The 26,670-nt window shown below is 32.4% G+C and overlaps 2 protein-coding genes across 2 annotated transcripts in view; one reads left to right on the plus strand and one right to left on the minus strand.

The window, feature by feature from the left end:
- Positions 1-5,029: 5,029 nt before the first annotated feature.
- LOC144843312 (adhesion G protein-coupled receptor L4-like) lies at positions 5,030-12,900 on the plus strand. Its single transcript, XM_078700104.1, has 7 exons — positions 5,030-5,076; positions 6,295-6,409; positions 10,469-10,698; positions 11,243-11,309; positions 11,883-11,983; positions 12,181-12,349; positions 12,754-12,900. Exons 1-7 carry the CDS (start codon positions 5,030-5,032, stop codon positions 12,898-12,900), a joined length of 876 nt encoding a protein of 291 aa, XP_078556230.1.
- A 2,268-nt stretch (positions 12,901-15,168) lies between these two features.
- The window catches only part of LOC144843313 (receptor-type tyrosine-protein phosphatase T-like), a 75,917-nt gene continuing 64,415 nt past the window's right edge, over positions 15,169-26,670 (minus strand). The window contains exon 32 of the mRNA XM_078700106.1: positions 15,169-15,263. Coding sequence (XP_078556232.1) covers positions 15,189-15,263 — 75 coding nt within the window. The 3' untranslated portion in view covers positions 15,169-15,188. The remainder of the gene's footprint in view (positions 15,264-26,670) is intronic.

The raw sequence follows: 26,670 nt of genomic DNA on the forward strand, positions 1-26,670 counted from the left end.
AAACCATCGATCTCATAGTTTGGACAACTTTGCATTTATTTGGTAACTACCCAATACGCATGTTAAAATGTTGACCCTTGACCTTACTGTATGTCAACTTATGAAGTGATAAATGTGATCTTTTACATTGCGTATGATTGATTAACAGGATGAGAAAACATCACATTTTATTTGGTTTTATAGGTAAGTTCTATGATTGACCAATATTGACATTTGACCCTTAATCGTGAAGGATTTTTTTATACGAAAATTGAATAGATACCTATAATCATAAAAATGTAATAAAAGATTTATTATTATTTTATTATTTTTAAAAGGTTATAATACAAATGTTTAATACATTGATGTAATTAGTTAATTTTGAGCTTTGACCAATTATATCTCGCAAACGCTTCCATCCTGATTACCTTTCAGATTCGTAACCTACGGAAAATTTTGATTCAGAAAAGTTGGATGGCAATTTGTCCCCCATCGGGTGGTGAAAATGTTTGTAATGGTATGTGAGAGTGTATATTTACAGTATAGATGAGGCATATAGAAAGTGAATTACCACATTCTGTACTGTACCTTAATCAAAACTTAAAAAAAAGGTAGAGCTAGACCACAAAACAGTAGCTTATAATATGCGTTAGTCACAAACGATGATCGGTCGAAATAGTGAAATAATACATACATGGCATAATGTTTGTATCTATTTGATACCACACAGAAATCATAATTTGCATGTTTATTATTTGGGATCACATGAAAAAAAATGTTAGGTTGTGTAGTACTTGGTAATATCCTACGCCATTGACTGTGTTATTATTTTTTACTAATGTAAAATGTTTTATATAGTATATTGTGGTAAAGAGTTTGAGTGCTATGCGAATATTAGTTCTTGAATGTAGGTTGTAATTGAAAGTAGTATTCGTACTGAATTAGAAACGTTTGGGAATTTCACTGCATGTCTGCCATGTTCGCTCCAGTTGAGGCTCTCTTGTCGTTAGTGCTACGCCAGAAATGTGTAATGAGTAACCGGCAAATAATGACGTAATTCATAGAGTGTCCTTATTTTGGATGCCATGATTGTAAGTGACGTCACACACAATTTCTGACCACTCCCTAAAGTTTGTAGCTCCCTATCAAATTGATCAGATTCACTATACATAGTATAACAAACTGAACATGTATCATTGATGTTACAGCAACTCGGTAGCATCAGTTAGATTTGTTTTTTCTACTTAACCATCCCCATAAACATCCCATCTAACTATCATGGTGCTACTTATGCACAATACTATTTGGCTGGGCTGGTATGATTCTTGGCAATTATCTCGCCCCCAATAAAATAACTGTATTCCATGTACACGGTACTATATCACAAGCACAGCGAACTAATATAACATGAGTAGCCACCGAAAAAGCCAAATAATTAAAGAATTAATCATTATTTAAAGTAAGGTGGACCAGTGGTATCTAATATATAATAAATAAGCCAAATAACAATTAAAGAATTTCATTATTGAGAGTAAGGTGACCGCAGTAGTTGCATCAAATACATAATAAAACGTTAAACATTGTATTACTGTGCTTATGTGTATAAAGTAGTAGTTATAGTGTATGGTAGTATGTTTGTGAATTTTTGAAAGGAATAAGTACTCTAATGCACATTATATCATTAATAAACCCCAACAAATATAACCTCCCAGCTTTAAGACTTAGTATATATCATATCAATTATCCTAGAATTGCTCATCTTCACTCCATGCAATGCATATCAATTCGAATGTACATTGAGCGGATGTACTACAGACATCAGCGTATGTGACGGACATTTTGATTGTAAAGATGGTTCAGATGAGCAACATTGTTGTAAGTGTTGATGTCCGTATTATATATTAGGGACTTTTAGATAGATTGATTGAGTGAGCGTGCACACGACGGCCACGTCCACATGGGTCGTAGTCGAATGTTCTCGTCGACAACTAAAATACATTTTAGATTAAATGGACATTTACGTTGACGTGCCAGTGAACGTATGACGTAATGACCTTGGGATCTGACCTTGTAATCTCTATAGTAGTAGCGCTCATTCGTGGTGCTATTCCACCGCGCTGGGCCGGTGGAAGTAAAGAGGCCTAGGCCAGGCTAAGTGTGTAGCTTAGGCCTAGCCGAAATCCTTACTTTTTTTTAAGGAAGGCTGGTGTCCTAGTAGTATAGTGATAAGACCTATCCCAGGCCATTAGCAGTATTATTATTAAAAAACTTTATTTAAATAACCAATACAAATTAATAATTCACAGTTTTTAAAATACTCAAATTCACTTTACTACATTATCAGAAAATCATCGCGACACATTCTCGGCCATGATTTTGGTAAACATTTGCGACGATGTACCGGACGCATAGCGCATGCGCATATTATAACAATGACGTAGTAGGGTAGCAGTCGACATAGTTTACGTGAAAATCTAAAAGTCCCTATTATATAGGGCTTGATAACATTGGCACTTTAGCAGAGAAATGTTCACTGTCAAAGTATCAATGAAAGTTGAGTATTACCTAGAAATATTATTATTAAATACATTTTTGCTGCTCAACGTTGGTCCACGATTGGCTGCTTCACTCCTCCCTCTTATAACTGTGGTTTTATCCTATCATGTTTAATAGGGAATCAATTGTATACAAAATTAATTCAATTTTAACGTAAGCTCTTAATAGGTAGGCCTATTATAGTATTAATTTTAGTGTTATCAATATTAGCACAATTCCTTCCACCACAATCACAGAAAAAGGTTAGGTTCATCAGGACAAATGCGAGTGTAGGGGAATTGAATGAGACATGATTGTATTTAAAACAAAAATTCCCCTTGGGTATGGTTGTTATGAATTATTAATTAACATTAGCTTTTGTTTATATTGTTTACTAATTTTCAAACAAAATGTACCGTATGCTTTAATACTGTATAGCTAGTACTGTTGCTAAGCCTTGCTACTCGTACTTGGGAACAACTTCTGTTACAGAAGAAAACGACAACTTCCATACCACTTTACAAATTACTGACCAATTTACTACTACTACTACTACGGCGACGACAACTACTACAACTTCTATTACTACAGACAACGTTAGTGCTGTTAGTTCTTCATACAAGAAACTTGACAATTCCAGTTCGTCTGACGCCTCGAATTATTTTACTACCATTCCAAGTATACAATCAAGTAAAAACTTGTTCACGGACACATCAAATGCTGTTTCTATTGAAGGTAAAGCTCTGTCTACACTTCATGTGACAAAAAGGCGATGTGCCCATATGGACATGATGACGTCATATCACTACCATTATTTAGGCACATCACACTTTTGTTTCTAGTTTGATAGTGTAACCAGAGCCTAACAGAGTCATTCTATTATAAAGTTTTGGAGTTCTTATTATTATATTGATTATTTATACCTCCCAAGCTAATTTTGTTCTTGTGAAAAGCATATTATTATACTGTGTCTCAGAACATAATGATAAGCAAACTATGTCTTCAATAGACTTTGCAACAGATTTAGCCATAAATCCGCTCGTCTATTTTCTTCCAAGGAGGCAATCATAATTTTTGTTAACGTTGTCCAAGTATGACATACGATTACAGCTCATGTCTAAATACGTTGAATTCTTTGCTTTTTTATTTCAAGTTGGTGTTGCCTACCTATTTTTTCTGTAAAACAGTTTATTTTTTCTTGCAGATAGTACCTTCAACGACAGTCCATACGATTGCAAGTTTTTGGAATTAAATAGACTTTCTATACATGCCGGTATGGACTATGTTATATCAATTATAATGTTATAATGCATTCGTAAAAAAGTAGTAATTCTGATTCTATAAATGAATTAGCTAAAAAAACACGAATTTGTAATCCGCACAGACTATCCATTAATCCGAAAAGAAGATTTAGCATTCCGAACAGTCAATGAAACAATTGAAACAAACGATTTATTAATCCGTAAAAACAATTATCAATTGATAAAAACGAATTAGCAATCTATCTGTTTAAAAAATGGATTAGTAGGCAGTAGTAGTATCCATTGTAAAAACAATAGTATGCCTAATTTTGTACAAACGAATTAGCAACTTATACAGAAGAATTACACTACACTTTTGGTGACACCAATAGGCTAATGTTTTACTCTGTTTAATTTTAATATAGACCTACACTAGTAAATAGCTATTATCAAAATTCATATAAAACAAATTATAGTCTTTAATTTTTATCTAAACGAAACTTTGAATTTCAGTAAACTGTGAAGCAGAAACACCAGAGTTTAATTCTGTTGACGTCATTTCAGAAACAAGTGGTGTCACATTCTCTATCGGTTCTACATATTCTGTAACCGAAGGTCAGAGGTTAATTATATCAATTCACTCTCTGCCTGTCAAGCCTCTAAAATTGATCCACAGTACGCTTTTGCGCTTTATTGACCCAGTGCCAATTGCTCTCCTATCAGTTCACCTGTTTCAAGAAAAGCAAAACATGACTTACATTGTATAAAATATCTTCATCCTCTGAGTTTCATTATAATCTTGTTTCCTTAGTTTACTTATATATTGGTTGTTTAAAATCCTTGTAAAATCTTGTTTTCTGTAGACTTTGTTATACAATTTCTTTCGTTTATCAAATATTTATTATTTGTTATTTTAAACTTTAGTCTTCTAATTGAAATATATACAGATTTCACAAATAATACTTGATAAAAAAACGAATTGCACTGAATTTTGGAATGCACTGCATGTTTGGAAAAACTGCTGACTTCATAATTATGTATAAAACAACATACTATTATATACACTATATTTTAGTCATTCCATTGTAATTTCTTAACATCAATTTTGCATCTAATTCACTGTTAGTAAATAGTATTTCTTACGGTAAATTAAGAGTTTGAGCATTAATGTAGAGAGATAGCAGTAGTTTCATTTTTGTATAATAAATTAAAGTCCATGTATATCATAATTAAGCAACCTTTTTGTAGATGGACCATACAAACTTGTGGCAAAAATGATTGCTAAAGAAGTAGGTCCAACTGATGGTACACGGCGAAATGTGTAAGTTTGACGTTTCTAATTTAATTTCTTAAAGATATAACTCTACCTGAAAAAAATTATGTATTTTGTGTTTGAAGAGGTCATTTAAATGTCACATAATACTTTAGTTAATTAACACTTTGATCGAAGAAAAATATTTACCCGATAAACCGTAATTTTAAGAAAACAATAGTCACCCGGAGGCCAGTGTAATAGTCAAGATTTTGTTATTTTTTTGTATAAGCAAAATCATTATTTTTAGCAATCAAATCAATGTTGATGGTGGTACACAATATTATATTATTAAAATAAAATACAACTAGGCTTATTATATACGTTTATCTTTCCAGGGAAGGAGACCTTCTAAAAATTGCCTCTGATACTATTGACATCAACATTTATGATAAAAATAACAAGGAAATTAGTATGGAATGCGACATTTTGTTTACTAATATTACCGTAAGTAAATAATAAGTTCATTCATATTTTCCAACGAGAGACAGTACTCTAGAGATAACTCCCCAAAATAACCTCTTTTATTTTAAAGAATATTTCTCTAGATAATGATACGATTATGCTGCCTGTTTGTCATTTTACTAATGAAATTGGACCTATGGCGTAAGTACCTATTGATATTTGTTAATAATATTTTACAAACCATCGCATGATACCCTTTTTACATCTGCTACTAGTAACTACTTGTATGTGATAAGTGGTAACCAAGTGTGAAAGCTATGTTGTGGAAAATCGTAGGCCCTAAAATCAACTTAAACGTAAAAATAAAAAAATCATAAAATATTACTATTTGCTTCGTCAAAACCTGTAAATCCGCAAACCAACGCAAACCAATGCTGGTAAACCTTCTGTATTTTATTACTCAATCAGTGTAGACTGTATAATTCCGGTAACATTTAAAAGATATATTTCTAGTGCTTAATCCTGGACCGATTTTCTAAAAATAGAATGGTTTAAAATAGAGATATGTTTTAAAATAATAATAAAAATATTAATAGAGTATACATTCCAAAATGCTTAACTAAGGGCATTCAAAACTTCTTTCAATTTGCGCGAACAAATTCGACTATTGGAAAAAAGGGCATTACTTCCATAGTGAACGATGTTGTGTTGTAATAAATAGTCGTTCATTTATTTTACTTTTATCCCACTATAAATTTAACCAATTTACGAAATTAAATAGCTGAAAAACACTATTTAGTATTAGTATTTTCTGACTTGTAGGATATGGTCAACAGAAGGCTGTTTGACTATTTACCAAGAAGATTACATAATCAGTGGTGTGACGTGTAAATGCACCCACCTCACTTCATTTGTCGTCCTCATGAAACCAAAACAGGTGAAACTTACTTCTGTTAACCAACCATTGTCTGATATTAACCATCCTGTTTCCAGTTAATTTTCTCAGAGATATCATTTAGAAACACAGACGTTCTTTGAACGTATTATACGAAGGCCTAGTACAATACAACGTATACAATTATCGAAGTCTAGTTCGGCGAATGCTTTAACTAGAATAATGATAATAATATTATTAATAATATTAATTTTGTTTTTTCGTCATACGATTTACCACTCGGACACGGAAATATTGAGTAAAAAAAATAATTCTTCATATGCTCAGAAACATAATGAGCATGTCTACCTATACAGAAAGTTCAGTAGTCAAATAGCACGTCATGAACATGAAAGTTCATTGATAATATTTACGATCATAACTGGAAACTATACCATTACAAAATATACAGGACGAAACAACTAAATACCAATAGATGATTATGCTGACGATAATAAAGTGAATAAACAAAAGCAATGATGTTATTAACAAAAAAGCATGACGTGTGTAAAAATACCTTTCTTCTTGATATTCTGACATCTTCAAGCTTACATTATATTCATTTACCAATTGCACGAATCTTGAAAATAACTAGTTTTAGTGAATTCCTTGACAAAATGACGAAAGTACAAGCTGCTAAATATTAAATAAATTAATTAAAAAAATCAGCCTCGTTTTTGTTTAAATTTATGAATTTGACTTAATAGAAAATTATGAAGAATGTGATGAATGATGAAAGGAAGAAAAATACAAAAACAGAAGAGAATACGTTATCTGTGCTTACACAAATTGGAATTGGGATTTCGAGTGTTTTTCTCATCATAACTCTTATTACAGTGTGCGGCATCAGGTATGTGTATTTCATATATTTTTGATATATTTATTTATTTTTCCTCAATGTTCACCATGTACAGAAGGAAAAATAAACAAACAACAAACATACAGGACATAAATACTCTAAACAGTTCTAGAGCTACAGTGGGCCCACTTACAATGTGACGAAATTGCTAAAATATCTTTTTACTCTGAATTTCTTAAAGAAAAAGCTGTAGGCCTATAAGTTTGGCCCAATCCACTAATATTAATCTATATTTAAAACATTAACTCTACTAAAAAGAAGACAGAACGCAGAATTACCTCTAAAACGTCATTTGAATTTTTATCTTTTGCCAGGTCTTGAGCAAATATAATATGTCGGATCTCGTATGTTCAATTAATATCTCAAACTCTTTAAACTTCTACTTTGCATGCAAACCACAGCGATGTTCTTGTATATGTTAGTTGGTACCGTTTGTATTTTTAAAATAAACCTAAATGGTATACAGTAATTCTAATCGAATTTGTAGTATTCGATCAGTGGTTATTTACAGAAACTACCGCTATTATGTTACGTTCTTTTCTTCTATTTCAGAGAATTAAGAAACTCCGATCGCTATAGAATATTACGACATCTGATAATCGCTTTAATTTTAGTGAATTTCTTGTTTTCATTCTTAAATTTAAATGTAAGTTTCACATTTTTTTTTTTCAACTGATAACAAAGAATACCATGAAATGCATGTATTGAATAACGTAAAACAGTTAGGCCTATAAATACATGATCTAATATAATAATAACTGTTACCAAATCTCTAACTTTAGTTTATTTCTAGTCAACTCAACGACATGTATACATATTTTAGAGGAGATGATGGTTGCCTTATTGGTGCGTTGTTTTCACTTGACTCATAACATTTTATGTTAACATAATCATTAGCATACCCCATTCGCTTGATGTATATACTTAGTTATTGGCGAATTGTTGTCACGTGACTAGCATTTAATGTTAAAATAATCATAGCTTATAAGTACGATAGAAATCAAATGTACACTGGTTCATCAATAGTTTAATGTTGTGGTTTATTTGATCAGATACTCGTTATTTGTAAATTGTTGGCTAGTGTTGAGATATTGAGAAGAAACACATACATTTTATTGGGAAATTCATTGATTGGTGTACTATTTATTTGTTTTATTTTATTCGGGTATATACACAAAATAAAAAAGTTTTTGCATTAACAAAAATAGTATAGAAATATAACATTAAAAAATATTATCGGCCAATAAGAATAGAAAACGTAAAAATCAAAATTAAAAGCGACTAAGGAGCACTTCAGGCCAATGAGGCGTCGCCACACACGATGAGACAGGCGACGATTCAGAGAGGTTCAAGAATTGACCAGCTTGCTAATGTAAGGAATTGATCTGTATATGTTGGTTGATAGTATTGTGGGGTAATGAGTGAGTCATGTCTTTGGTATCTGTTATTATCTGTTCGTGGGGGAGCATTTGACGATGTTTTTGTGATTGAAGAAGTGACTTACCAAACTTACCAACAAGAATTTCGCGTCTGGATTTAAGAATCATGATATTGTAGTATGAGCATCGGTGTATCACTATTGTTATATTGTATAATCATAACTGCTCTTTTCTAGATAAGCTTCAGTTTGCCGCAGTGTCGCACCGTCAAGGACGAATGCCAAAATGGTTAAGGCAGAAATCATGATTAATTCATGACCCACATTATGAAATTATGGGGGTCGCTATATATTCAACCGGGCAGCAGTACTTCAAGATCAGTCGTATATACTTTAACCATATCGCTGTCAACCGATGTGTACATAAAAATTAAACATTCATTTTCGGATCATGAAAAACGATTTGTTTACTGCCGTTACATTTGTTGGGTTGTACCTGGTGTTATTGATTTGATTACTGCCTGTGCGACAAGAGAAAACTACGCATCTGATAAGTAAATTCATTTTTAAGCGACTCATGGGTCTTTCACACCTGCTCCGGTCCGGCTTCTTCGGCTCCAGATCAGGTTCGAGGCAGATTGCGTGTACAAAATTAGCGACTTTTTATTTTCACTACGGGATTCACACATTTCGAGGCAAATTGTTGGCTAGTGTTGAGATATTGAGAAGAAACACATAAATTTTATTGGGAAATTCATTGATTGGTGTACTATTTATTTATTTAATTTTATTCGGGTATATACACAAAATAAAAAAGTTTTTGCATTAACAAAAATAGTATAGAAATATAACATTAAAAAATATTATCGGCCAATAAGAATAGAAAACGTAAAAATCAAAATTAAAAGCGACTAAGGAGCACTTCAGGCCAATGAGGCGCCGCCACACACGATGAGACAGGCGACGATTCAGAGAGGTTCAAGAATTGACCAGCTTGCTAATGTAAGGAATTGATCTGTATATGTTGGTTGATAGTATTGTGGGGTAATGAGTGAGTCATGTCTTTGGTATCTGTTATTATCTGTTCGTGGGGGAGCATTTGACGATGTTTTTGTGATTGAAGAAGTGACTTACCAAACTTACCAACAAGAATTTCGCGTCTGGATTTAAGAATCATGATATTGTAGTATGAGCATCGGTGTATCACTATTGTTGATAAGAGGTGTGAGGATTACCCAGTATAATCATAACTGCTCTTTTCTGGATAAGCTTCAGTTTGCCGCAGTGTCGCACCGTCAAGGACGAATGCCAAAATGGTTAAGGCAGAAATCATGATTAATTCATGACCCACATTATGAAATTATGGGGGTCGCTATATATTCAACCGGGCAGCAGTACTTCAAGATCAGTCGTATATACTTTAACCATATCGCTGACCGAGGCACCACTTTGTTTGAATAGGTTGAGCGAGAACAAATGTCTAGAGGCTTTGTTATAAATATCACTCACATGCATATCCCAACTTAAGTTATTTAACATCCAGTAGCTTAAGGCTATCAACAGATAGGTGACGTTGTCACCTATTGTAAAAGGAAACTTATTTTCATATAGTGACATTTGCTTGGCTTCGGAATCACGTCATTATGGCAACTCCAATTGGCGAGATCATCTAAGATGGTCTGCAAAGTGGAATTATTTCCACGCTAGACACATTTACGTCCGATTTTTAAACCTAAAAACCTAAATTATTGTGTGATGTATTATAATCCTGTATATGGTAACACCAGGCATGCTTACAATTCTCGAAATTTAATTTATTTAATAGATTAGTGATAAAGTTGTATGCGGTTTTCTTGCTGGATGTCTGCACTACAGTCTAATGGCAGCATTTTGCTGGATGTTAATGCTGTCAACCGATGTGTACATAAAAATTAAACATTCATTTTCGGATCATGAAAAACGATTTGTTTACTGCCGTTACATTTGTTGGATTGTACCCGGTGTTATTGTTTTGATTACTGCCTGTGCGACAAGAGAAAACTACGCCTCTGATAAGTAAATTCATTTTTAAGCGACTCATGGGTCTTTCACACCTGCTCCGGTCCGGCTTCTTCGGCTCCAGATCAGGTTCGAGGCAGATTGCGTGTACAAAATTAGCGACTTTTTATTTTCACTACGGGATTCACACATTTCGAGGCTGGTATGAAGCGTATTTTGTGCAAACACGATTAGCTAATTCCCACGTGAGCCTAATGTAGCCGGAGTCGGACTGGACCTATTGTGAAAAAATCTTATTGTATCATTTACGAAACTGGTGAATTTTTTTCCAAATAAAGAGCTTGTTTTGTATGTTATAATTGTTATTGATGAGCTGCATTATAAAGAAAGATAGTGCTGTTTTTTAAATTGTAGTTGAGTTAGACAGTTTCCTAGTGTAGAGTATCTTAATACTAGGAAACCTTGCTAAGGTTTGCAAACTAAAGTTTGCAAGGCTTAATGGAGATTGGGCTGCTGATGATACTTAGTTCATTTTAATAATAGGCCTAATATGATATGATAAAACATTACATTTTGATTCTATCTTGTTTTATATATAAAGGTGTTGGTTAGATACTGACTCAGGTGCTATATGGACATTCATTTCGTCGGTTTGCATAACAATTCTGGTAAAGTAATTGTTCAATTAATATTTTCATCTTCTCATGATTTCATTACATGCTGAAGTGCTTACAAATAACTACTGTAATAACTATTTTGGTATGACAAACAGTATATTATTGGGAAAAGTCTTATTGAGTCCATATACATGGCTGCAGTCGCGTGCGCAAATTTGAGTTAGTATTTGCCGACTGACCGACAAACTGAGCTGTAGAAATGTATGAATTAAAAAAAATGCAGTAGAAAATGTTGTTTTATATTATTTTGTCCGATACAATATTTATAAAAAGAATAATGTATGACGCATCATCTATGGATATATAAATATTTTTGAATTATTGCTAGTTTTGTACGATCAAAGCAATAATCAAACAACAGTATGCTGATCAACGTTATAGCAAAAGTTGTATGTGTGTACGATCGGTTCCACGCCCACTAAACAGAAACCGTAAGAAAATGTACACATAGTATGGATTTTTCAAAGCCAATCTTAGATCAAAGGACTGTTCTTAGGTCAGCATCCTGCTTTATTGCCGTGGTACCATATACATGCAGTATTGTCATTTGTTTTTACATTATAGATTGTTCTGGTTCAGATGAGTGTGATCGGAGTTTTAGTTTACCAGAAATCTAAACTGCCAAATCAAACTAATGATGATGTTAGTACACTTAAGCGAGTCAGGTAATTCAGTTTTTTTTTTTCAAATATAGTAGGCTAAATAACATTCTGCCATTTATATTGTCAGTAAATTATCAGTATCAACAATGTGTGTAATAATTAAAGCCACCATAACTGAGGTATTAAATAGTTACCAAGCTAATTTATCTATCTGTTTTCAAATGTACTGTAATATTGTATAAATAATGTTTAATTGTCAGAGCCATGTTAGGAGGTTTGCTTCTGCTTTCACCAGTTGTTGGACTTCCTTGGATTTTTGGCATTATTGTCATCTTTGATGATTCTCAGACAACGCAATACGTTTATGTTATGCTCAATAGCATGCAAGGTTTCTTCATCTGGCTGTCACAATGCTGTTTCAGCACAGAGGTAGGTTAATTAACTAAAGTAAATTGCTAAGACACCCGGTTCCATGTTTTCCAGACTAGATGTAATGTAATGTTTATAAAGCGCTTAATATACAATCAAAAGATTGTCCCAAAGCGCTGAGAGAAAAACAGAAAGAAATTACAAAGAAAAAAAGATGAGTTTTATTATGAGTGTTTTGAAAACTATGATAGAGGATGCATTTTTAATAGGATCAAGAAGATTGTTCCACAGAGTCTATACGACTCGACCAAAAATTGTGTAAACTTGTTTGATACATGCTCATTATTACATAGTGTCCATAATGTTCTAATTTATTTCATAAATTATTTGTGATTTCTGCTTCTTCTGAAAAATAATGCATCTGGGCTGTGTGTTAAAAACGTATCTATATTATTATATTGTAGGCAAGACGTGCAATTAAGAAAACCTTCAGCAACCAGATAAGACATAATGATTTCTTTGATAAGACATACAGTACCGCTATGAGTACCCGTAAAGATTCGAATACAGTTATTGATATGCTCAAACCTAAATGGAATACCAAAGGTTGAGCGAATCCCCTATTGTTGTTGTGCGTGGAAGTATGGTTTATGTGTAGAAGTATAATTATAATGTATCTAAATTATTTAGCACAAACTTTTGATAATCATTTGAAAATAAGTTTAGGTTAAAATAAAATAAACTATATACTTCGATGGAATATCCTTTAATTACCGTACTTAAGATTGCTTGATAGAACATTATTCAAGATGTTCTTAATTTTTTTTTATTATTGAGTTTGGTAAATCACAATATTTGTTTAGTGGAAGTAGTACACAAGACCATTGTAGTGTAATGTAATAAAATTAATGGTAAAGTGTTAATTAAGTTTTCTTAAAGAGTGAAATAATCACTCTCTCCACTCAAATAGGTTAAATTCGGATGTCGCCTCATTGTAGTGTGTCAATTCTGAGTGATACGAAGAATCTAATTCTAATTTTCCCCATCGATTCCACTTTTGTATCGTTGTTCTCATTACTGCAGCAAAATTAGACAAACGATACAAATTCAAGTTAAATGCGTTTGTGGTGTTTATAATGTAATAATAATGTAATGGTATACACAAATAGGCGACGCTATGGAGTTTTGGAGAAGATCAGTAAAATATACTTTATACAATTAATGTAATATTCACATTGATTTTTATTTCCAAATCATATAATTATTGTATCATTGATCAAAATATGGCTTACTATAGGCCTATATATAAATGATCATAATTATTTAATAAAATAATTGTTATAAAATACTGAATTATGGCACATTATGGTTATATAATACAAATTATAGTTTTTTTAACGGGCTTACTAAACAACTAAATGAATCCAACAAAACTCGTCCGTAGTAGAGAAGTACTTAGCGTAGTTAAATAATATTTTGGACCTAAGCTTATCGTCTGTCATGACGGGATTGGGCCATATGGTTGTTTTTATTTCAATTCATTCCAAAATTTTGAAAATATAAATAACAAATAGATGTTGAGCCTAGTAAGAACTTTCTATCCTTTGGTATTTATAAAAGTATATGCACTGCACACTTTCCGATACAGACGATTGAGATTGGCAATCAATGTCTTGCATGATTGTAGATCGTATAATATTTAAATATATGTACTTTCTTGATAAGTTAATTAAAGAACTATAGGGGCCTATTCTTTGAAATCATTAATGTTTTTAGCACATACCGCATTAGAGTTTAGATCATTAAAAAACTAAAGCTTGAGCTTATTACAGAATATTAATATCTATGTCATTTATACTTTTTACATTGTTTTAATGGTAAGTTGTCTCATTACTACATCTTTATCGTGATAGACTTTATAATTCTACCAACCAATTAATAAATTATCCAACCGTTACTTTATAATGAAAGTATATATCTTAAATAAGAAAAAAAAAATGTACCAATTTGGAAAATATTGTATTTTTAGCATAGTTATTCCTACTCTATGGCACATTTTAAGGTTATAAATGTTTAAAAAATGAACTAATTTATAACATACTTGATGTTTGTTATAAAACATTAAAAGAAATATCTCTAATTTAAAATGAACAAAATAAATATTAACAATAAATTTTAAAATTGCTAAAATAATATATAAATATATATATCTTTAAATTCAACAAACAGTGGAGCATATATTATAAGGGTTGACGCAACGCAAATATTTTGACCAATCACAAGGGACAGCTCGGATGATCAATGACGTGTGCTTGGTTAAAATGTTTTGCATTATATGCGCGTCTTGCACTTGGTCATATTGGTCAGTTACTCCATGGATTAATGAATAGAATTTATCAATCCATGGTATACTCTAAAATAATATATTCGCTTCCAATAGTATAGAATAATTAAACGAAGCTGTTTAAAAATGGCTATAAGGCTATATAATAGAATGGGCGTCTGTAAAGCTCTGTCTACACTATCAAACTTTATGTGACAAAAAAATGTGATATGCCCATATATGGACATGATAATGTCAAATCACTACCATATTTAAGCATATCACTACCATAATATGGGCACATCAAACTTTTTTTGTCAAACTAGTTTGATAGTGTAGACAGAGCTTAACAGTAGACAGTAGAAATTTAAATAATTCCTCCATGATATTAATAACCGCAATTATTTATACTTATTTAATATTATACTTATATAATGGTATAACTTTTAATACGAGTTAATATAGATTACGCCTATAATAAGAAATATACTGTGCATTATACACTTCTTTTTTTAGGAATACTTTCTTCTCAATAAAAATGAGAAGAAATAAGGTAATAACATAATGTAACACCTATTAGTTTACATTTCCGTAACTCTGTGAACCATCCAAAATGCTAACGGCTGCATCGTAACAAAACGTGTATTGCTCCTGAAAAAAAAATAAAAAAAAACTATTAAGGGACATACGTATGGAAGGCGAACACTGCAAATACACACAAACGACGTAATAGACTTGTCCCGAGTCTGTAGTTAATTTATCTTATTTTTATGAAAATCCACCATTTCGACTTTTGTCTGGACAGCTGGAAATGAAGTATTATATTTATGAAACGCCATATGTGCCAAATTATTTACTTTTTACTAATACTGAAATACAGTCTAGAACCTAGAAAAACGCCATCAAGCACAAAGCGGAACACGAGCACAGTCATTAGATGAGACCCACCCCATGTTATTATTTATCTATGTTGCTCTGTTGTGGCATTTTTTTTTTTTTTATGGTTGTCATATTTATTTACGCAACCCGAATACATAACATAACCATTTCGCATGTAGATCTTTAGAAAGCCAAACGCACTGTAAAAACTTGTCTTGAAAAAGAAAGAGGATTGTCATCTCAATACGCCTGGTATTAGTGACGCTACTTTGTGTCTGCGCAGAAGTGGATAATGGCGAATTTAAAAAAAACCTATGATTATTTCTCATTTATTTAGGAAAATACCTGTCGAAGATAATAACTATGTTGTCAACTATATATGGACATGATTTACGTATTTGTTTCACTGTATGGTACACATCTACTAAAGTCTCATCTTTGATCTTCTGAATAATCGATGACACTGCACAATATAGTCCACAACATCTGGCACCGTCCCTGTTGGAATAGTTATTAAATTAAAAAATTTAATATTTATATGTACGTTATCCCACCCAATTCCATTTATATTTCCAGTTTCGTGGACTTTCTGCATTATTCACTCTTGAGGACGATCAAAGTATTTTATTTGAAACGTAGAGAAACTCAACATTACTTTTCAAAACTACGTTATGTACTGCAAACTTTAAAACACACATATATTTTATTTTAGAATTTATTTGAGAATCTAGTTGGTGTTTAACAGCAATTTTTTTATCTAGTTTTCGAGAATGAAGCATAATTACAGTATAAAACTGTTGCCATTATTTCCTCCTGTACTTGACACAATGAGGTGTATAACGAAAAGATTATGTCCTCCTAATAAACAAGTTCACACAAATAACTTACTGACATACGATGATCGCTGGACATTCCTTGCAAGACCGTCGTGGTGCCACTGTTGATATCAGTTGTACAAATGATTCCAAGTCTGGTATCTTGACTCCACTCTGCCATTGTGTGTATATAAAGTGGGATATATCTCGTGTTGCAGATCCCTGGATATCATACAAACAAACATTGTATTTAATACTGTAGTGTGTTTGAACAAGCCCATATACATGGCTGGCCCAGTCGTGACGCGTGCGCAAATTTGAGTTAGTGTGCACCGATCGACCGACATAGTGAACTATAGAATCGCGTTTGCACGCGACTAAAAACATTGTGACACAGTATAACGTGTACAGTAAAAAGTGCCAAACAATACATCATCATTGTAAAATAAGCTAAAAACAAACTCGGATCTTCGTATACTTGTCATATATTATCATTTATGAATAAAGATCTGTCTACACTATCAAACTGTATGTGACAACAAAATGTGATTTGCCCATGCGGTCCGCCTCGAAATTCATGTGGTTAACCATCTTGAGGGTTGATTCATAAAAAAGAAATTATGTAAACAAAGTAAATTAAAAAGTTTTTTTCGGATCCGGGCACTTTCCGATTAATTCTGTGTGTTTACATTGACTTGCTTGGTTAGACAACTCAGTCTTTGATCAAAACACCATACGTTGTTGCCTTGACAACGACTTCTTCCGGTTCAAATTTGTTCGTCGGAATGGCATTGAAATACGAATATCTCGCGAATCTCTCTTATCTATCTTGTGCCACGTAGTGGCGCTATGCAATCTATACAATCTTTGATATCACTACCATATTTTGGCATCACTACCGTATTTGTACTAGACTTGCCAAGTCTGAAGTTATTGTCTTTTCTATCTTTTCTATGATAAATCACCAGTCGGCGTTTCGATTTTTGTCTGAAAACTACGAGCTCAAATAGTTTAGTTATGAAACGTCATATTTTCAAAAAAATGTTTTCTTTTTACTAAATAACTAAGTCAAAAACCCCGTCTCTAGAACCTAGACTAGAGTGGTACCGGTATAACGATGTGTGTGTTTAGAACGCTGATACGTGTAAAATGTGTATAATTTATGAAACAGACAATAACATTAATATGGATTGGGCTGAGGTTCCATTTCTTTTTATATAGTCAAATATGTTACGTAATAATTGTAATTGCCAACAAAATACCTGTTTCAATGTGACAATCTGTTGAACAATACCATGTTTACGTTCCGAAGACTCAACTTTGACAATGTATTCCCCGTATTCGAGTTGTTCACTCACGTGTTCAGGTATGTACCTCGCGTACGATTTGTCTTCTAACTCATTCAACGTCACAATAATCTGACATTTATTTTTTATTTATTTTATTTCCAAACCCAACCAACAGCAAAATAAATTCGCCAATAACAGGAGGGTAAACACAAAACGGATACAAATACATGAACAATGGCAACAAAAATAAGGTAGCATTAGAAAATTATAAAATACTTAACACTTTGTTCTTAAACTGATTCAATGAATCAGAAAAAATATCAAGGCCATAATCTATAACTAAAAGAGAATTATATAATTTACAAAACAATCCATTTTGACGGACATTCACCCTCCTAAAGGGAACATGAAATGTGAGTTTGGATCTTAATCTACGGGAAGGAACATGAATAAAGAAACAAGAAATAAAATTACAATCAAAATTACCATGAATGGAATTATATAGAAACTTAAGATCAAGGTAAGCTCAACGTAATTTAGGTGATAAACATTTAACCGAAACAATTTGCTCAGTTTGCTTATATGAGACAAACCGCATGAAACGATGATGGAACCTTTCAATACGATTGACATGAACCACACTAATTGAATTATAAATAACAGAACCGAAATCAAGAGAAAGTCGAATTAGCGTCTGATAAAGAGAAGTTTTTGTATTGGGGTGAAGATCCTTACAATTTCTCCACATGAGTCCCAACATACGGTTAGCCCTTTTAACGGTTTCATTATTATGAACAGAAAAATTAAGTTTAGAGTCAACATAAACACCAAGATCTTTTTGTGTAGGAACTCTTTCAATGAAATTATCAGTAATGGTATAATAAAAAAAAAAAAGTGTTACTAGCTGTCCTCGGCAATTTGCATAGTTTATTTGTGAAGTATAATAGGTAACATTTTAAATGCGTTGGGACATGTAATCGTTAACATAACTTTAAGCATGTATGTGACATGATCGTAATATTTGACGAATAATTATGAATTACGAAATTTACCTAGATAAAAGATAGAATAGGAAGAATCAAGTGAATATTCAGATCCAATGATTTATTATTACAAATTAAGATATTGAAAGAAACATGACCAACAGCCAGAAGTCGCGTGCTAAAACGCATAGTGATACCGGACCGATAGACAGACAGACCGACAGACCGACCGACCGACCGACATAGTGAACTACAGAGTCGCGTCCACGCGACTAAAAAAGAAATGTAAAGAAACATACGTCACTGAACGACGCATTGATGTAATCGGTTCCATTGGTTGAAGGCGTCATTAGATAAACACGTGATCTGTTTACTGATATTGGAAATTGAACAAAATATACGTTAGTGGTAACTTTGTCAATTGCAACCATGTTGATAGTAGATACATTTATTATTGACTTAAAGGTGATTATACTATCAAATAAGTTTATATTTACAAACTGAGGAGGTCGAATCGGGGACCTATTTGAAGTGAAAATAATCAAAATGTTCTGTATTAAATTGTGAACCAATTAAAAAATTATTATTGTTAAATGATTTAATTTTAATGTTCAAAAAGAATATATTCAGCATATTTTAACCAAATTATTTCTTACTAAATATTATTGTTTTTTTTATAAATAAAATATATTTTATTACATTCGCCAAGGAGGTTATATTTTCACCCCTGTACGTGTGTGTGTGTGTGTGTGTGTCTGTCTGTCTGTGAACAGCCTGGAGGCCACAGTTTTTGATCCGATGATCTATGCCCTAAAAGCTCAGACGAGTTCGATTTTGAGAGGAAAAGGTTATAGGTCAAGGTCACAACTAGCAAAAAACCACAGAGAGACCACAGTTTTTATCCGATTCTCACCAAACTTAGCCACAATGATTAATGACTCATCATATAATTGTGGTTACATTTTGAAGGGTCAGGGTCAAAGATCAAGGTCCACAAAAAAACCGGAAAAAATAGTAAAAAAAAAAAGCTCAGCGGGAATTGAACCAAAATTAATTGAATAAAATAATGAAACTATTAGGCCTACAAAGTGTTATGATTAACAATGACAACATAGTCATATTATTACAATATGAATGTTGTAAGGTCTATCCTATTATTAAAAAGTGTAGTTCTGGCTCTACCGTCAATTGTTGCGATATAGTCGTTTGTTACACAATACACGATTCAGGTCAAGAACTGGAATAGTCGTTTGTCCACAGAACAGTATCTCAAGTAAAACTTCGTAGATAAATGTATACTGCTCCTGATATTAAAATAAACTAATTTACATTAAACCAGAATTGAAGAAATTATAAATAAGTGTAATTTTACCCTTTCTTGAAAACAATAATCGTAAGGCTTATAAAGAAAACGTACGTGCTATAACCATTACCGGCATTGATTTAACATTTTAATAATTCACTAAAATCAATTCAGCAGGTCACATAACAATTCCACAAGTTATTAAAAAGACTCCATTTGGAAAAGGTTGTATTACTTGCCGGCGAAGAATATTGAATGTTGCAGTTTGGTTTACGTTCTTTGATTATTCACAACAACACTCTAGCTATGTATACCCCTCTCATTTTGAAACTGAATTGAAATTTGTCCTGGGAAATATTTTTTTTTAAAAGAGTGTAGTGTGTTATTGAAGAGGGGTGGAGGTTGATGAGTATAATTGTTAGTGTTAGATATAAGGTTTTATATAACACATATAAATACATTCCTGTCATTTGATTGGCGACTGTGGGTCACATGGCGCGCATATAGTACACACTAGTAATAAAGTAACTATACGTAATATACGTTGGTCCATTATTAGAACCAAATGCACATTGTGTGATGTTTAAATATTATGTTTGGCATCATAAATACTGTTACTAACGCAACCTTACAAAACAAATATCATGATGAAAATGATTTATTCTGTTTAGCTCTTTTTGACTATCATCATGTGTTGCTATCGATTTAGTCATAAAGCTACACAAAAGCATGATGAATAAACGTTTTGTCAAAACGTTTGATAACTATTGCACATTCAAAATGATTGGAATATAGTAATCAAAGAAAAAAACAGTATATCTAAAAACTTAATCGTTTCCCATTGTTAAATATCGAAAGATACTCATTAAGAGTGGAACAAAGAAGTGTAATATAACAAGTTGCTGATTAATGACTGTTCTTTTTTTTCTTTCATGTTGTAAATACTATCAACATTAGAGTTTTATCGTTACCAAAAATACATATAATAAAAATACATAATGAACTTAAACACTGAGTGTACCAACTATTTAGCAGACGGGTTGTGCAATGTTTACCCGTCTATGTATATACCTTTGTATTTAAGTTTTCCAAATACGACGTAACAATGTTGATGTCAACATTGATGTGGGCAGTTATGTTACAATTTTCTGTTTTATATTTTGCTGTTGGTAAGTGATTTGAAAAGCTCAATTTCAACAATATTCTAGTAAATAAGCAGTCGGCAATAGTATCCATGGAATTACTATACCATTGTTCATTTTATTCGATTTGGTCGGGACCTAAAAGGCGTATGCTTACGTCGGAGGTTTGCTTATGAAAATTCAGCCGATATTAAATACTATTATGTACCTTTTTTTTTACCCGTTAGGCCTATGTGACTGTGGACCGGATCAGTTCCAGTGTAGTACTGGAAATTGTTTGTCTAAAGGTTATATATGTGACAATTTCAATAATAGTGTTGATGGCTGTGACGAAAGTAATTGTCGTAAGTATCTTATTTTCTAAAAATTTAGATAAAACCGTCACCAGGGGTGTCTGTAAACCTGTGATGAATGCTCATTCGTCTCTGAGTTACATGTGCCCGTGTGATCAGTTCACTTTTTTATATACCTTCCTGTGAAATAACACAGGTAGATGTACATGTTATGTAACTTTATTTGGAAGGAGGAACATATTAAACCGATGTATTTTTATTTTCACCATAATGGTTTCACGCAAAATAATTTACAGTAACATGGATAGAGACAATAGGCCTATTCCAAATACCCACATACATGTAATATTACATTAAAACGAAAGCTGTATAGGCTATAACGCACATCTATACGACCGGAACGGTTTACACATAACTCCAGGTAGCCTACCTTGCATGATTGAATTTCCTCGTCGCAATATTGGTGAAGTGACGTAATTATAAAGTTTGATTGTGATTGTACACGCACATAGAATATAGGTTGTAATCAGATGCCTGAATGTTGCAACTTTCATTATTTTACTATAATAATATAAGACAATTTCTCTTAAATATAGTTATCTAAAACATTGTTAATTTTATTTATCACAATTATATACGTGATTTAACTAAGTAATTTCGTTTTACCTCAAATAGACATTTTTCTAAAAAAAAACATCTTTAAGCTGAGTTTATTGTAAAAAAAAAACCATTTTCTATAGCAAAATTAAATTGTACGTCTATCAACAACAGTGCACTTGTTAGGCCGGAATGATAACAAAAAATGTGTGTAAATTGTTTCTCGTCCATCTTCCTTCTCTTCATAATTATAGATGGCCCACTCCCGTGTGACACACTCATCACACTCCTCAATTTAAAGAAAGTTTGATAATGGTTAATGGTTTTACTATTTTAACGTTTCTTAAATCTATAATAATTCGTTAATTATTTCAACAGGTCGTTAAAACAATTATACTTAAATTACTTTGACCGCGAAGAATTGAAATTGAGTTGAAAATCTACTGTTGAAATCATAAATTTAAATCAAAATCAAAAAACTCTTTATAATATCTTCCTAAGATAGAAATATGGAACAATAGCGTCGAACTGAACACTAATGTTATCAAATCTACGTTTCGCGGTACATCTGAGATAGATAAGGTAGGTATCCAAGGCGGAGATTTGTACCGAAGTTTTTGCATTGTGCTCGCCTACAGTATGTCAGAATTAACCATAATTTATATATAGATACGTACGTGGTGTGGTGCGGCTTCATGGTTGGCGAGTGTTTTTGCAGCAGCCATGTACTCTAGCAGCGCGACCAAAGCTCATTTTCTGTTACCGCGTGAAAACTATATCCAGGGTTTGATGTCACATCATGAATATTCATATGAGGATTCAGGCCCTCTATAGTTTCTGCCTTAATCTAATAGAAAAACAATAATGCTTCCCATATATCACTTTAAGGGACGCATGCGCAGCAAACAAAAACGAGGTAGGAACGAAATACTTAAATTCGCAGAATTCATGTCCTACCACTCATCTGGTAATTCAAATATTAACCGCTATTCCAAGGCACCAAAACCCAACCACTTATTCGATAAACCAAAGATAGTGTAGTAGGAAGATGTCACATTTCGCTTGAAAATTACAGAGCCGCTAGGGATAGGGCGCCATTCACGAAGAGTAGGGATAGATGATAACGAAACATGAGGATGGCAAACACAGCGAATATTGTGTTTTCGGCAATAAATGTAAATATTATAGGTTCGATTCAAGGATGTAGCCAATCAAACGCGCTGAAATGAGTCACGTGTGCGATCTTAATTTTTTTCATATCATGCACGGGAGTGCAAAAAATGCGTAGCAAAAAACATAACAGAATTCTCTGGTAAATCGTATTGCAGCAGATTACCGATCGCGCTAGGCTCGCTGCAAATGTACGAGTACGAACCAGGTCGTCGTCTGAATCGCGGCCCCAATTAAAAAAAAAATTCTGCTACACAACTGCACGAAATAATTAATCTTATTGTCTTTCTTTTTTTGTTCTTTCTCACATACATAAAATCAAAACATAAAACAAAAAAATTTTGCCCTTATTGTGAAGTAAAATATAATTAGCTGATTGTTAATTTATTTACCATACACCATTCACATCATTTGCTTTTATCTGATGAAAATGAACCACAGATGGTTCTCGAATACATAGTAATTTCAGCGTAAAAATGTACGTACCTCAGGACTATAAAACATTGTCGTTTACAGAAACAAATAAATAGACACAATGATTTATGTAGTCAACCAAAATTAGCACCCTGGGAATTACTTCCGAAAGAGAAAATTTTTGATTTGGACTCATTTAAACAAACCAAATTTGTGTTTTGTATCTAACATTAGGGTAAAGAGGTAAGACTAAAAAATAGAACCGAACCATGGATAGACGATACAATCCTACAAAATATTCGTCACCGTGACTATTGAGGAAGGTTAAGACATAGAAATGATGACGAAAAAATATATTCTGATTTCTGCAAAATAAGAAACAAAGTCCGTAGAGACATTAAGTGCGCAAAAGCTCAATATTTTAGTAAAAAAGTTATGAGCGCAATTAAAATCTCTGGGATATAGTCAAAAAACAAAGTCTTCACTCCTAACTGTATTAAATATATAAGATAAAGTTTGCTTTGATAACAATAAAGTCGCAGACCACTTCAATAGATTCTTCACTAGTGTGTCAAATGATCTGGCTAGTAAACTTCCTAACGGCAGTGTACGTTATAATACGAAATCAGTTAAATTCAAACAATTTTATGAAAGAAAGGGAGTGTCCAAAAATAATATGAACCTAATCCCCGTTACAGAGGAATTTGTTCTAAAGGAGCTACACAGCCTAATTATAGCTAAAAGTACTGGTTTAGACAACATTCCTGCACGACCAATTAGTATTTTAAGTGTAATGTCCAAGGTACTCGAACGAACTATATATGTTCAAATTGATGAATACCTCAGAAAAAATGAAATTTTATATGACTTCCAATCAGGGTTTAGGAGTAGATATTCAATGGATTCGTGCTTAGTTCATATAACGGACTATATTCGCACAGAAATGTAAAATGGCAACTATACTGGTATGGTAGCGCTAGACATCCAAAAAGCGTTTGACACAGTTGACCATGGCACTTTGATCCGTAAACTGGAAGCAATGGGTATAGGATCGACTCAATGGTTCAAATCGTATCTCTATAACAGACAACAGTTAGTATGTGTAAACAATGTTAACTCTATAGCTTACTCCCTATAACATGTGGTGTCCCACAGGGAAGTATATTAGGCCCACTTTTGTTCCCATGTTACATCAATGATACGCCGACTAGTGTTAACTGTAAACTTATTTTATATGCCGATGATTGTATCCTGGTGGTTTCTGGAAAGGACCCGACCTTATTGGCCAAAAAACTAAGCACTGAATTGAAATCTTGTAACGAGTGGCTAATTGATAATAAGCTATCAATTCACTTAGGAAAAACAGAGGCGATACTATTTGGTTTTAAATTTAAATTAAAGGAGGCCACTGATTTCTCAATTCACTGCAATGGTGTGTCAATAAAAGAATCCTCTTCCATAAACTACCTTGGTATACCATTAGATCAATCCTTGTCGGGCGAAAAAATCGTTAATGCATTGTTAAAAATATTACGACAAGACAACGATTTCTTTACCGACAAGCTTTTTTTTTTTAATGAAAATGCAAGAACAATTTTAAGCTATGCACTTATTCAATGTAATTTCGATTATGAATGTTCATCATGATATTCTGCCACTACAAAGAAATGTAAAAATAAGTTACAAGTCATGCAAAACAATGTGGTTACATATATTTTAAGTGAAGGACCAAGAACCCATGAACAGAAAGAGTTGAATAAACTAGGATTATTAAATTGTCGAAGACAGAGTAACTCAAATGAAGTTAAATACAGTGCATAATATTTTAAATAATTCCGCTCCTTCGTATTTAAATGAATATTTTGATAAGGTGTGTGACCAACATAATCATGGTACACGACAAAGTGAATTCAACTTCATTCCGCCAAAAGCATCTAAAGCTATCGATGGAACCCTTTATGCTACAGCCATTAATGACTGGAACAAATTACCAAACGACATAAGAAACACTATGAGTGTTGGGATATTTAGAAAACTGGAGCTAAGAATACTTAGCGAACAAAAGAGAAAACCGGTAAATATATAGAATAAAATAATTTAATTTACAGGAACCCAACGGAAATAAATCTAGGTACAGTAATTGGTTTTCTTGGGCTATCCTGGTCGAAATAAACTTTACTGTTTTATTCTTAATGCTCATAACTTTATTCTGCTGCTTACTTTTTAACTGAACGCTTTTTAATATTCTATTGTCTTTTTATAACTTGTATTTTTAATGACTTTTTTAACTATGGTACTGAACGGTATTCTGTTTTATTGCTGTTTTTAATGCCATTTTTAAACCATTTTAAAACCATTTTTTAACCATCATTTTAGGCATTTGCATTGTTTTAGATTGTTTATAACATTTTTTCCTTCTTTTTAATTGTGAGTCTCAAGTTTTAACTTTTTGTATTGTAACATTGTTATGTAATCATGTATTGTATGTTGATTTTGACCGAATAAATGAATGAATGAATGAATAGGGTTGAGGGTTGGGGATGAGGATAGGTACAAAGAGGAACAATTTTTAAATATATTCTTCATATTAAATTATTCGTTCTATTTCTTTATTATCCACTCAGTAACGAAATATTTTTTTATAGGCCTAAAAATAATATACCACTAAATAGAGTAAAACATTTCCGATTTAATACTTTGTTAAAACTGTCACTGTCATAGTCGATTGAAATAGTAAAGTACATGTAACGATACACCACTACTACGACGTTTATATATTTCTTGTAATTATTAATTAATACAAACGTTGAGAACCAACTGTCAGTAATAAAGTGTTATATTATTATGTGTTTATAAACTAAAAGTAGGGGCTACCCACACGCACAGTAATAAAGTTTATTAGTATATTTGTTTATATTATATCTAACAGTACTAACTAACTAACTAACCTACTCACAATAAGAAATTTGCGATTCAAATAGCGTATAGCATATTGTATAGTATTACACTACTATTTATGTTTATTCCATAAATTTACCTACTTGTGTTAAACTATGGAGGTATGCATCCATGGTTAAACCAAATAATTTGGAATGTTCCATTCATTGCAAATCAATACATTTGTATAAACGTATATAAACAAATTAGTATTTTTTAAAGAAAATCGGCCTGTC

The sequence above is a fragment of the Antedon bifida genome, chromosome 5, assembly GCF_963402885.1.
Source record: "Antedon bifida chromosome 5, ecAntBifi1.1, whole genome shotgun sequence".
NCBI lineage: Eukaryota > Metazoa > Echinodermata > Crinoidea > Comatulida > Antedonidae > Antedon > Antedon bifida.

What these genes read in the sequence shown, in the direction of transcription:
- LOC144843312 (XM_078700104.1), top strand. Translation starts at nt 5,030, where the DNA reads ATGATTGCTAAAGAAGTAGGTCCAACTGATGGTACACGGCGAAATGT. An exon ending in TCCTCATGAAACCAAAACAG is followed by an intron (nt 6,410 to 10,468) that starts GTGAAACTTACT and finishes TTTATTTAATAG; the next exon opens with ATTAGTGATAAAGTTGTATG. An exon ending in CGGTTTGCATAACAATTCTG is followed by an intron (nt 11,310 to 11,882) that starts GTAAAGTAATTG and finishes TTTACATTATAG; the next exon opens with ATTGTTCTGGTTCAGATGAG.